General features: G+C 39.5%; 2 protein-coding genes across 7 annotated transcripts in view; one reads left to right on the top strand and one right to left on the bottom strand.

The window, feature by feature from the left end:
* The first annotated feature begins 489 nt into the window (after positions 1-489).
* On the top strand, positions 490-9327 carry LOC106806785 (A-kinase anchor protein 17A-like). 6 transcript variants are annotated; one of them, XM_014808860.1, is made up of 6 exons: positions 490-584; positions 4374-5225; positions 6354-6502; positions 6797-7037; positions 7952-8086; positions 8416-9327. In XM_014808860.1, the coding sequence occupies exons 2-6, from the start codon at positions 4455-4457 to the stop codon at positions 8614-8616; spliced, it is 1497 nt and encodes a 498-aa protein (XP_014664346.1). In that variant the 5' UTR covers positions 490-584; positions 4374-4454; the 3' UTR covers positions 8617-9327. The 6 variants fall into 6 exon arrangements, with proteins under 6 accessions (XP_014664346.1, XP_014664347.1, XP_014664343.1 ...); XM_014808861.1 differs by having other exon boundaries at positions 492-584; positions 4378-5225; XM_014808857.1 differs by having other exon boundaries at positions 562-799.
* Positions 9328-9697: 370 nt separating this feature from the next.
* The window catches only part of LOC106806787 (membrane-associated progesterone receptor component 1-like), a 6143-nt gene continuing 3089 nt past the window's right edge, over positions 9698-12751 (bottom strand). The window contains exon 3 of the mRNA XM_014808862.1: positions 9698-11110. Within this exon, the coding sequence (XP_014664348.1) occupies positions 10995-11110 (116 nt within the window). The 3' untranslated portion in view covers positions 9698-10994. The remainder of the gene's footprint in view (positions 11111-12751) is intronic.

Consider the following 12751-nt stretch of genomic DNA (forward strand, 5'->3'; position numbering starts at 1 on the left):
ATTGAATTCGAATAAAGCTCCCCTGCCTGGCCCGGATTTTATATACTCCTTCCCAGACCGGCCGCGCCGTGTCAGACCGTAGTAGAACGCAACGCGCCGTAGCGCGCCGGGCCCGTAATACACATCATGCTTCCCGTTCCACTACGGACCGCCTCCAAGTTTTGTTACGGCCTATTACGTACTGTCCCGTTTTGTTGCGTTCACGCCGTTTTACTACGGCCTACTAGGTTTCTCATCCGCACCGTGACTGCCATGGCAAATCTTTTGACAGATTAAAAATCTGGCGCAGCATCCACGGTAATCATGCACGGCCTGTCACGTTTGCCCATTCCGTCCCCCCGCGTTGTCTCACGTTCATCCCGTTTTGTCCACGGGATGAAACGGGGCTGCCGTGGCCGCCCCACGGAACCACACCCACCGGACCGCCCCACCCAACGGAACCGCCCCACGGGAACATAGTCACAGAGTAAACGTAGCATTGTCTGTGGCTGAACCTGAAGCGACAAGTTATGTACGATACGATACGATACTAGAAGAAAAATATTTTTAACAAAAGACCATCCTTATTTTAATGGCAATGTCAGGTTTGTGTATCTTTCTCAGTAAAGTCGTAAATTTGTAAATAACCTGTTAATATTCTTTCTGAAATGAATCACCTGTCGTAACCCTGGAAATGGTGTGACTGATCTTGAATTTAATTGTTATTATTTTGTTCCAATTCGGGGTTAAACGTATTGAAAGCCAAAGATATTGTAGTCATTGACTCAATAATTGAGAAGCTGGATGTAGACCTAGGTCAGTAGGTGTCGCAACTATGATAAGTTTATGATTATCAAAGATATGACAATTTCGTGCGACTTACAAGTTACTACTATAGTTTCCCTACCTACATTACTTACTTCAACTACTTGACCTTTCTTGGTCTACCTCTATGCATATGATAGTGACTACAGACTAGTTGCTATGGTACGGAGCTTTTGTGAAACTGCATGATCATGGTTCAGTGGTTGCTCCAAGAAACGGTATTGCTAGGGTTAGATACCCTAGCAATTGTAGGTGTATTGACGTTAGTCACACAGCCTGGTCGGCTTAGGTTTAGTGGTTGTTATCTAAACAAACCCGTCTAATCTAAAGTTCTTGTTGTACTACTAGTACTACTACTACTACAGCCTTTGCTCTACAGTTTAACGACTTAAATTGGTTAGTGTTGTTTTCTACAATTATTAGCATCAGCTTCCACTCTGACGTTCTCCTATTGAACGTTACATCCTTTGAATCTTGTATCTGATACAAGTGTATTGCATATGTGTTCAGGGTTCTCCAAGGGCACTTATAGCCTGGCGGCCCACCAGGCTATCGCCGAGCCCCGCCATCCTAAAATGCACCCGCCATGCTAAATATCATAGCCGCCATGCTGGTGTATACACAAGAAGTTCAAACAGTTAATACACGTTGGTCTCAATGCTACGGGTACGGTAGCTCCAGGAAACGGTATTGCTAGGGTTAGAATATGTATTGACGTTAGTCACACAGCCTGGTCGGGTTACGGGTACGGCAGTCCCACGCACAAGTACAAACAGTCACCCTATCCCTATCCCTATCTCTAACCATAACACTAAATCTAAACCGACTCGGCTATGTTATATACGCGTGTTATAGTACCAAAATTAATCTATGGTGTATAACCTTTTGCTTTAAATATTTTGCATCTGAATTGACAATCAATCCCAACCAACTGGTGTAGGCTAGCTGGCACAATAATATTCATTTTCATACTTCAAATCCGAGTGTTTTCTAGCTCATCAAGAAATCGTAATCGTGAATTAATTTCCAACGGCATTATTGCAGGGCACTGTAACCCAGTCTAACACGAGGTATAGTAGACTGGTACACTTACCGACCACTCCTGCCATTTTTTTTATTTATTTATGAGAGGTGAACTCGATTTGGAACCAGCAAACCAGCAAGTTCACCCCTACATTTTGGTATTTTTATTCCATTAATTATTTTGAATTTTTCGATGGCTTTGCCCATGCAAAACAAACATTTTTACCCCACATGCAGTGCTTCAAATTTACACACAGAGTGTCCCAGATTGCATCTCAGAGCTTCTACAATTTAAAAATTTTCCGGGGTGGCATGCCCCCGGACCCCCCTAGCAGTGAATAGCACCCCATGCTATAATTTAAAAGCTCGGAGAACCCTGGTGTTGCACCATCACTCAAAAATATGTTGCTACCATCTAGCCCACAGGCACTTGGAACATTTAACAGGGATGAGAATTCTCCGCGGATCCGCAAATTTCCGTGTTTTTTTGTGGGCGCCAGGGCCGTCCTTGAGAATGAGATCTGTGTAAATTCGATGAGAAAATATCAGGGGGGGAAGGATATGTTTTGGACCCGGTTTTGGCTCTCGTAGTGTCCGTCGCGGCGTGTCTTTATTGATCCAGGCCTCAACGCTTATTTTCAGATGTGGTTGTCCTGTCCGGCAACAAGAAGCAATTTTTACTTGTCCGAATTTTGATTTTATTTGTGTAAAAATTGCGCTCTCATCCCATAATTTCCCACCCCTACATATTAATGAACGTGCCCCATGCGCATCCTTATGTGCACCTTATGAATGCAGCACAGAGCATCCATTTTTCTTGGGGGGAGGTTGCGACCCCCCCGCGCTTTAGGGGAGGCATCCCCTTCTGTTCCCACCCCCTCAAACGCCTTTGCCATTTGGGTCAAGTGCCTTCGGCACTCGCCTGATTTAAGACTAAAAATTATTTTCAGTAAAACAATTCAGTGAGTAAACATGGGATTTTAGAGCTTTTTATTTCAATCTGAGGCCACTTGAAGGCTCATAATTATGTGATTGTCTCTCAGCTTCAGGAAATCCCCACTGCACCCCACAAGGGGGCATAAGGCGGCCCCCTAGACCCCCGGCCATTTTCAGTGTTTTTTGTCATTGGCCATTCTCATCCCTGACTTAAACAGTAAAGTGATGGTAAATAAATACGAGATGAATTTACTACCACCAAAGTCACAATGTTTGTGCATTCTAATAGAATTTCTATATCCTATCGATTAATAATTCTACGTAAATGCCGTTCAGTAGATTCAACGACGTGTTCCACAACCTACAATTCAAACATGTAAAACTGGGAACTTTAGAGGAGTACTTTAGATATTACGTGAAATTATGTGCGCGAAGCACACACCACAAGCGCGAAGGGGAGAAGTCACTTGCGGCCAGAGCCCTGGAAGCTCAGGGATTTTAGATGCTCTCTGGTGCAATCTGAGCCTTATTTTGGAGCATTTTTGCACAAAATTTATGACCTATATTTCAAAATAATTTGGGTTGAGTCAAGAGTCATGAGTGATGAGTCATTTTTTATTGTTCAATTTGTATACTAGTGTGAATGTAACCAGTAAAATGTTATAAAGCAATGTGCAAAAAATGCAAATAAATATACTATAAGGTGAAACTATATTTCGCTATATTTTATTTGGATTGAGCGCCGTTGCTGAGTAGAAAATCAAATCTCGTAATAAAGGCTTTAAATTCCCAGTTTCTTTTTCCTAATTGCTGCCCAGGCATCTGCTGCCTCATGGAAGGGGAAGTCCTGAACTGATGGGCCTTCCACAGACACCACCATAAGGGCATTTAGTGTGTTCTGATTCAGTCTTATTAGAAGTCTAGTTAGAAGGAATCTGATGAAATAGGCTTGTTATTGTGAGCTGTTTTTAGCTCATCTGACATAGTCAGATGCAGCTTGTAGAATCGCATGAGCGTGCGTCCGGCCTTCCGTCTGTCAACAGTTGGGCACAAATCTTAACTGCTCGACGTACGGTCACGATATTTGGGACGTGGGGGGGTAATCCGAAAACGAGTTGGGATGTCGAAGCGGGGGGTCAAAGGTCAAAGGTGGTGGTGATAGTACTGTGTATGTTTGGGCCTGCGTTAATTAGTTACAGGTGGCAGCTCTCTATTTCAGCCTGTAATTGCGTAGGTAAATGGATGAGTGCTTACCTATTCTGTCTTGCAAATAGTTGTTGCTACTACGTACGATGGGAGCTTCCATCTTTAATCTTAAGACACTTAAGCGTAACTGCCGCCATCTCGTGGCAACTTTCATAACGATCCCAACGACATTCCTTCGAGAAGGTTCCTGATACCATCCCTGTGCCTTCCACTGTTTCGGCAGCGTATGTGAACACATTTGGCAAACAGGGTTTACTAGAATCCCCACTCCACCACAGAGTCACCGCAGTAGACGTTAGAATGAGCGCTGTCGCTCCGCGCGCACTTGTTTTTTTATTTTTTTTTCTTTTTGTGTACTTCTATTAAAATTTTCTGCATTGTCATGTTTGTTTTTAATGTTTTAGGCAGATGGCTCTTATGCAAAGCTGACACCACCAGTGCTTTTGTGAGATAGCAGTCGATTCAACTAAATCAAAGGGATCACCATGGCTAATGCACCAACACTATGTAATGACATTACGGAGGCTCAGAGCCTATTTCCACAACAGGGACTCTATCTCAAGCCAATCTCAAAGTTGAACATCACCGTTCAAATGCCGCAACTCAAAACTCCTGGAAAATCTATTTCCAACTGGGAAGTCATGGAGAAACTGAAAGAAATGGTTAAACCGGACCCGTTTAATATTCTGAAAGTCACGAAAAGTGCACTTGAGTTTGTGCGATTCGAGGCGGAGATGGAGAACAAGAGTGTGATTCCACCAGTGATAGCGAGACTAGATGGCAAGACGATGAAATTAAGCGGCTTCACGGAGCAACTGAAGATTCGAGCGTGTGAAAGCAAGGTGCCTTTTCCTTCGCGACACGACTGGGAGTCTTTCTTCCGAGATGCAAAGAACATGAACGAAATGAGGCCAGGTGAGAGACCTGACACGATCCACATGCAAGGACTTCCAACTAAGTGGTTTGCGGACCGACACAAAAAATTGAAGGACCGCCCTAGTGACTTCATCCTGCGGCAAGTGTTCTCCACGTTTGGGGAAGTGAGATGCGTAGACATTCCATGCTTGGACCCATATCGCAGGGAAATCACAAACCTGCAGGGCATTCAGACATTTTCTTTCGGACAGGACCTGTTCTTTGACGCGTTTGTTCAGTACAAAGAGTACGTGGCCTTCGTCCGGTGTATGACAGTGCTACGGGGCCAGAAGATGTTATTTAAGGATGACGACGGGAAAGCCTACTCGGCTAACATTAAGGTTTGTTTTGATATCTATTTTGCACAGTAATACCCTGCATCAAGTGATGTGTTCCAGAAAAAAACGTTTGTAACATGAAATTTCGTAACGTGAATCATGTTGCATTATTAGCCGCGTTCACACGTAGCAAGAAATCCGGTATTTAGCGTTCACACGTAGCAAGAAATCCGGTATTTAGCGTTCACACGAGGCAAAATACGAGGCCCAAGAAATACGGTATCTAAACAGATCCGGTATTTCATGTAAATACGAGGCTTCCCAGACCCCGAATAATTTGCCGTGCTTGAGAAATACCGGATTTCTTGGACCGCGCATTTCCTCGTGTGAACGCTAAATACCGGATTTCTGAAGCCACGTATTTTATAGACTGGTCCGCGCTCGACAGTTCTAGTGTAACGCGAGTGGAACTGTCGATCGCGGACCAGTCTACGTATTTTATCGGCAGTTGGTGCGCATTGCATTGTTTATTTCGCATTGTTCGCTTGATTGTTTAAAGCAGCTCGCAGCTCGCAAATACCGTATTTCGGGAGCTGCGAATCAGCGTGTGAACGCTCGGCCGCGTATTTGTCTCAGATACGGTATTTCGCAAATCCGGTATTTCAGAAATATGAGGTCTCGTGTGAACGAGGCTATTGACTTCTATTACGTAATTAGAGATATGTTCTTATAACCAAAAGAAGTAGGTAAGGTGATCCTGCCATTTGTCCTGGTATCAATGTTATAATTAATTCTAGTAAATATTGACGAACATATATATTGACTTTTAAACGATGTAACATGGAAAAGAGTTAAAAAAATGAATTAGTATCCTTCCTGTGGAGTACATTAGATGCAGGGCATGAGTGTAAGTAAATGCTGCCAAACATATATATTAGTTGTTTAATTATGTGGTATACATAACATATATGCAGGACATATTAGGGTATGTCAAATTTTTGTTTGGTATCGTGAGTTAAGTGGACATTGTGTATAAATTGCGAATTTATGATACCCGAATGTGGCAAGTTTACGTAACCCTAAGTATCACAATGCAGGTTGTTACCACCATGTATTCCTGCTCATTATTCTGTATCTTTTATTAATTTTCTAAAGAAATACAAAACTTACATGTTATTTTTGCTTACTTAGATTGACTTTGACAAGACCAAGCACCTTGGCGATAAGCACATTAGGAAACGAAGGCTAGAACGTGAGAAACTAGATCAGTTAGAAAAAGAGAGAGAGGACAGAGTTCGTAAGGAGAGGGAGGAAGAAGAACGAAAGAAAGAGGAGGAAAGGTAATATTTCTACTTTTCAGTGTACTTCTGGGAAATGGTGACGGCAGTTATGTGAATATTTTATGTGATAACTTATAAAAGAACGGCCTTACATTGTGCACATTTGATTTGTAGGGTGAAAAGTATCCTAATGTTGACTCGCATATATAGTTGGCAGAATGTGTTATGTAAAAGTCTATAACATTACTGTAACATTGGTCTTCGAGCCACACACAAAAATTCAAAAACTTATAATATAGCATGTAATGTATTGTGTGCATAAGAATGCATATTTAATAAATGACGAATTTTTAGACGAAAGAAAGATGAAGAGGAAATTGAAAAGGCCAAGAAAAAGAAAGAGAAGTATGACAGAAAAAAGTTTAGACAGAAAACGAGAGAAGAGAAACGTTGGCAACGTAAGTTAACAAAAAAGCAAGAAGATGAGGAGCGAAAGGTGATGGAGAAAATAGCAAGAGAAGAGAGGAAGATTCTAATTGCACAGAGGAAGCTAGAATCTATCCATCTGCTCACAGTTCTGTTTGAACGAATAAAGGTAAGTTTTATTGATGAAGCGCAAAAGTCGTTCCCAGTATGGCAATGCTGCATGTTGACCGTATACAGTTATCTCTCCATAATATAACTTAAATTTATCAAACCAAATCAGTTAATGACGCAACTTCATGTTATTGAGATCTCTATCAATGAGCATATCTGTGATCTTTTAATCTCTAGAAATGAGGATTGAAAACATTTGCTAATTCTCTCTACTTGCACCTCATCTCTATTTTTATTTTGTACTTGTATGTATTGATTGGCTTATAATGAAGCAGAATAAACTCATTTATCCATGTATGTCTGTCTGTCTGTTCGTCCATCTGTCTGTCTGTCTATATGTCTGTCTGGTATCTATCTATTTATCTACCTATCCGTCTGCCTGTCTGTCTGTCTACATCTCTATTTATATGTCTATATAATCAATCCACCCATCCATCTATCAATCCATCCATCCACCCATCCATCCAGCCAGCCCGCCAGCCATCCATCTGGTAAGAGTAACAGATTGTCATCAGCTTGAGGAATATGAATTGTTTGGAGCACCATCATCACTAATATAACACCAGAGAATGCTTTGGATTTGTACGTCATATACAGATTTTATTCTATGTCTATGATTTCATAACTCCTAACGTGTCAGGACTGTAGAGTAACTCTTTTTCAGCTAGGTTCAGTGTGTATGTATCTTTTCAATCGTTAAATTAATATTCAATTGCATGAGGTATGTCTATGCATATTAGGTTATTCACCTAGCATGTGAGAGGACCCTGAAGGTGTGGGGTGCACATCTCGTTTGTATAACAATCACTGGACGCACACAGTGAGAATGAAAAAATGACTCTGAAAGTTAATATTGCAATTACATATATGGAGAACTGAAAACAATTAAGTTACGCTTTGTTTTTGTTTTAGGAAATTAAGATTAAGGAGGACCTTGCACAAAAGGTAAGGGAGTGTGAGCTGGAACGGTTAAGACAAATAGAGGAAGAGAAACAACGAATCCTTGATGTTGAGAAAAGGAAAGAAGAAAACCTAAAGTTGAAGCAGGTAAGCTGAAATTCTATGAGTGTAGGTTTTAGATTATGCAGAGGTTGGCATGTTGGTAGATATTATATCCATATACCATTTATATACCATTTATAATTACGTTACTGGTTATTTTTTTACTCTATGTCATATTGCTAGAGTAACCTTTGTTCAGAGGAGTCACAAGAGACTTTAATAAATCTAAATTAATCCATTAAATTTCATGACAAGTCTTGGATACTATCAGAAATTAAGTTTTTTGAAATCCCATTGATTTTATTTCACCGTATCTTCTTTTCCAGTTCACCCATGTCTAACGCTGTGAATGTGAGGTTTCCTTTATCTTGCAGGAAGTATTAAAGAAAAAAGAAGAAGAACTTAGGCAGAAGATTATGCGTAATTTCAAGAGGAAGCAGGAGGAACAAAGCGACAAGGAGCGAGAAGAGTTGCGAAGGAAAATCCACGGAACGACACGTTTAAAATCTGTGCTTGTCAGTGAAAACAACAAATGTAAGAAGCCAAAACTCAAGAGTGTGCTAGCTAGTAGGTAGTGCTGTCAAACATTACTCCTTTATGACAGTATGAGGAAAAGCCAAATTAATTCTTATAGAAACCATATTCATATACTTTGTATAAATAAAATGCAGGTCTTGGATTGAATAAGAGAAAATATGTTCCTGACATGACACATGTGACATTGTAATAATTTAAATGAAAGCCTTCATTTCAAGTAGGTTGTCATGTTCGTGATGTTATATTCATTCTAGCCCCGAGTGGTTGTTATGTTTTGGTCAGTGTAGGATTTTGTAGATGGGATTCTGCTTGGAAAGTCGGTGAGCTCTGGCTTGTCAGTACAGTCTTCAGTCAGTGCAAGAAGCATTTATTAGTCAATTTGTGATTTGGTGAGCAGTGCACTTAATGGCCAAATCTTGGTCAGTGAACAGTGCAAATGGACACCAGATGTTAGGAAATTATCTCAGGCTTGCACTGACCTGCAGAAATTCTGTGCATTAGAAACGTCTGTGCTGTGTCCACGTTTTGTAGAAAACAACAAGATGATATACAATTCTTTATTATCTGAATAGGAACACAAGTTAAAGTAATTTAGATGTGATTTCAGTCGTGTTGCGGAATCTCAATTACACTGCCGTTTCAGGCGTGATATATTATTTGCTAATGATTTTGTTGTAAATTGCTGTAAATTGAAAAAGTTTCCATGTCATATAAATATATATTTAAAAAAGATCTACCCCATCACAAAATATTGGTTTTTCTATGATGTAAATGTATATATGTGACACAAATGTTCTTTCTTGGAGGAATGACGGTTTCTGCAATATCTGACAGCACAAATGGCATAGTAAAGTCGATAATTTATGCAAAATTAAGATGTCATTGCAGAACTAATAAAGAGATGTTCATGAACTGAATGTAGTGGCAAGTTAATTGTTCAGTAACAATATAATTAAGCCAGTGACTACATTATCAATACCTATAGAGTACCGAAGTGATGACGTCACGGTGGCATGACAACGAACCTATTGTGATTTAATGTCTAACATTTCTGACTGCATCCATATGAGCTACTAATTTTCGCTGCTAAGTGATTAATGTACAGATAGTAGGCAGATCCACGTTTTTTTACAGAAACACTGCTTTATTACACAAAACACAAACTTTTTATACGACCATTTAAATTATAAAAGCATTCTAATTTCAAGACGTTTCAAGTTTTATCTTGATTTACATTTCATATTCTCAAATTATATACATATAACGATGTTCATCCACTATGCAATGTACTGGAGTGCAGGGAACGCTCCAATATGGTGTACCACCTCACCCTACAACCTATCGCCTCGAACTCGACAATGTTTAATTGTATATCAGTGGCCACATACCGATCTGTCCTTTTGTAGCTAATACTGATTCGAACACATAACCACAAAATGACAGAGTTGGATATAAGTAAGCCAGACACTCACTAACCTAGTAGCATATTGCAAGAGGAAACATTTACACCCGCCATAAGACCACACACAAAATCCAAAGAACTTCAAGAACATTCTATTACAATTAGTTGTCAATTTCAAAGCAAATCCATTTATAACTTTGTAAAAGTATTAGCAGACGTTTTAAAAATATACTGTTTTTCCAAAACAATATATTGAACTAATTATTTTTATTATTATAAGGTAGCCCTCATCATGATACATGAACGTTTCATGCCACATAATTTTTAACCTTGTCCAAGTAACCACTGGTGTGAAATATCATTGTCGTTAATCAATAAGAAAACTATTAGATATTATTTGCTCAAGTTAAGAGCATTGACTAGGCTAAAACACTAAGTCAAATGGAAAACAATTAGATTACAGTTAATAAAGGCTGATTCACCCCAAAGCAGTTTTCTCTTGTAATTACAATTTCAGTTCCTAAAGTTTTACGCGATGGACCAGTGAACGGGTCTATGCCTCGGTGGTCACGATATGATTGCTCATTAAAACAGCCACTGTGGTCTCATATCGTATGACATGTTAACCACTATCATTAGATTTGTAACACATTTCTCTGCCAAACACTGAAACGGTTTTAAAATATCCAATGCAATTAATTCATTTAAAATCGAAGGAAACTATTGCTCAAATGAAAAACTGGAAATGCTTATGTGAAGAGTACATCTGAGTCATACTAAAGGACGTAGGAAATTCGGTCTTTCTCAATTTTCACTAGTTTTACTAAATTCAACTTGATTTAAAGACACTGAAATGACAAGCACCGATCCAGCCCTGCCAAGCATGGCTGTTACATCTTACATCGTGTCATGTTTGTAGTATATACCAAACTAATACAACATCTCTTTGGTGACGACGTGTACCAATCAAATCGGTTGTTCGTAAGAGGGTCAGCCGGCTTCTCACGCAGTAGTTTATTCGTCCTTGGGTTTAGTAGCGGGTGCTGCTGTAGTTGGTTCCTCATCATCCTCACTATACTCACTTGGAGCCTCCCCTGGCCTCAGCAGTTTGCCAATGTAGTCATACTTTTCTGTAAACATGACCGTACCATATGCCAATATTATTATACTAAATGACAATCGGGCAGAAGTGATATTATAGATGTACAGTAACAGCGTACACCAGAATGAATGTTACTATCGTGTATGTCAGTAAAGCATGTCAACGTTAATGAGGTTGATGTGACATGGCTTGCTATCTTGAGGTGAGAAAAAATTATAAATTTATGACAAGATAATTAACTAGGAGCATTATAGGAGATGGTTGTTGGCATAAATAAATTGTAAGTCTATAATAATCTGAATAGGAGTGACATCTTCAAACTGAAGTGGCAAATATATCAACCAGATATTTCTAAATCAGATATGGATGACAAAATCACAGCCTTGACACAGTGGTACATAGTACAGATCACTATCTGTTTGTGTACAAAATGAGTAGATAGTGATGTCCCGATGATCGATTATAATCGAAAGTTAGTCGTTTGCAGCAACCAACTAAGCGCTCAATTATGAAAATAAATGATCGATTATCAAAAACAGAAAATTTAAAACAATTTTTTTCAAATAAAATGTGCAAACTAAATATTTTTGTGTTTTTTCTTGGTTACTTTACAGCTTGGAGACAGTAAATCTCACCTACACCAAACATAAGCAAGCATAATACTGTTACATAGCTTTTAGTATATTGTATTATATGATATATTATATATTTCAATATCTGGTAGCCGCGACCACTAACATTCAACCAATTATCTTCGATCATCGATCGTTTGGGTGCAACCGTCAACCGATGATCGACGATGAAATTCCAACCGATTCCCATCACTATGAGTAGATCAAATGCACCCATAATAACCAAGTATGTATAAGTTGTGTACCATATATGCAAAAAATGGGTATTTATTGATACGTCCGTACTGGGCTCATGTTTATTGGACCTCATTATCAGAAACAGTAAGAAATCATAATACTAAAATTTAGTAACCTTTACATATTTTAACTGTTGTGCAAAGTCTGACATTTTAAACTCATGACGCTTGTATGCCACTTGCAAGTATTTGTGATGTTATATTGACAGCTGACCCTTATCTATATCCATATCCTCCCTGTCCACACTGCCACAAGAAATTCCGGGCGCGGATTGGCCTAACCGGTCACCTTCGCACCCACAAAACCTGACGTCAAACCCCAGGATGACTGGATGGTCTTCGTCGTTCCGAGGGACGAATATATATATATCCATATATATGTGTATGTCAAGTGACTAAATCCAATGCACATATTTACTACAACCAGGCAATTATAAGTTGTTGAATATCTGGTAAAAAGATTGTATGGGTTGGGTGAGATGGACAAAGGTCGACTACAACTATCCTTTATTGGGGAATAAGCCAGAGAAATAGAGTCAAAGAATTCAGCCAAGTGCTGTGTATGGTGTACGAATCTCAAAGAATGATGCTCAAAATAATAGAGATAGATAGATAGATAGCCTATACTCGACTGGACTAGATACGTGGAGCGATAGAGAGACAAGAGCAAAGGCATGAGTGAGAGAGAGAGAGAGCGAGAGCGAGAGAGAGAGAGAGAGAGAGAGAGAGAGAGAGCTTTCATTAGTCAGGTAGAGATCTATTGATGAACTTACTGCGATATGCTAAAGAGATACATAATTA

The sequence above is a fragment of the Priapulus caudatus genome, unplaced genomic scaffold (assembly GCF_000485595.1).
Source record: "Priapulus caudatus unplaced genomic scaffold, Priapulus_caudatus-5.0.1 Scaffold179, whole genome shotgun sequence".
NCBI classification, from domain to species: domain Eukaryota; kingdom Metazoa; phylum Priapulida; class Priapulimorpha; order Priapulimorphida; family Priapulidae; genus Priapulus; species Priapulus caudatus.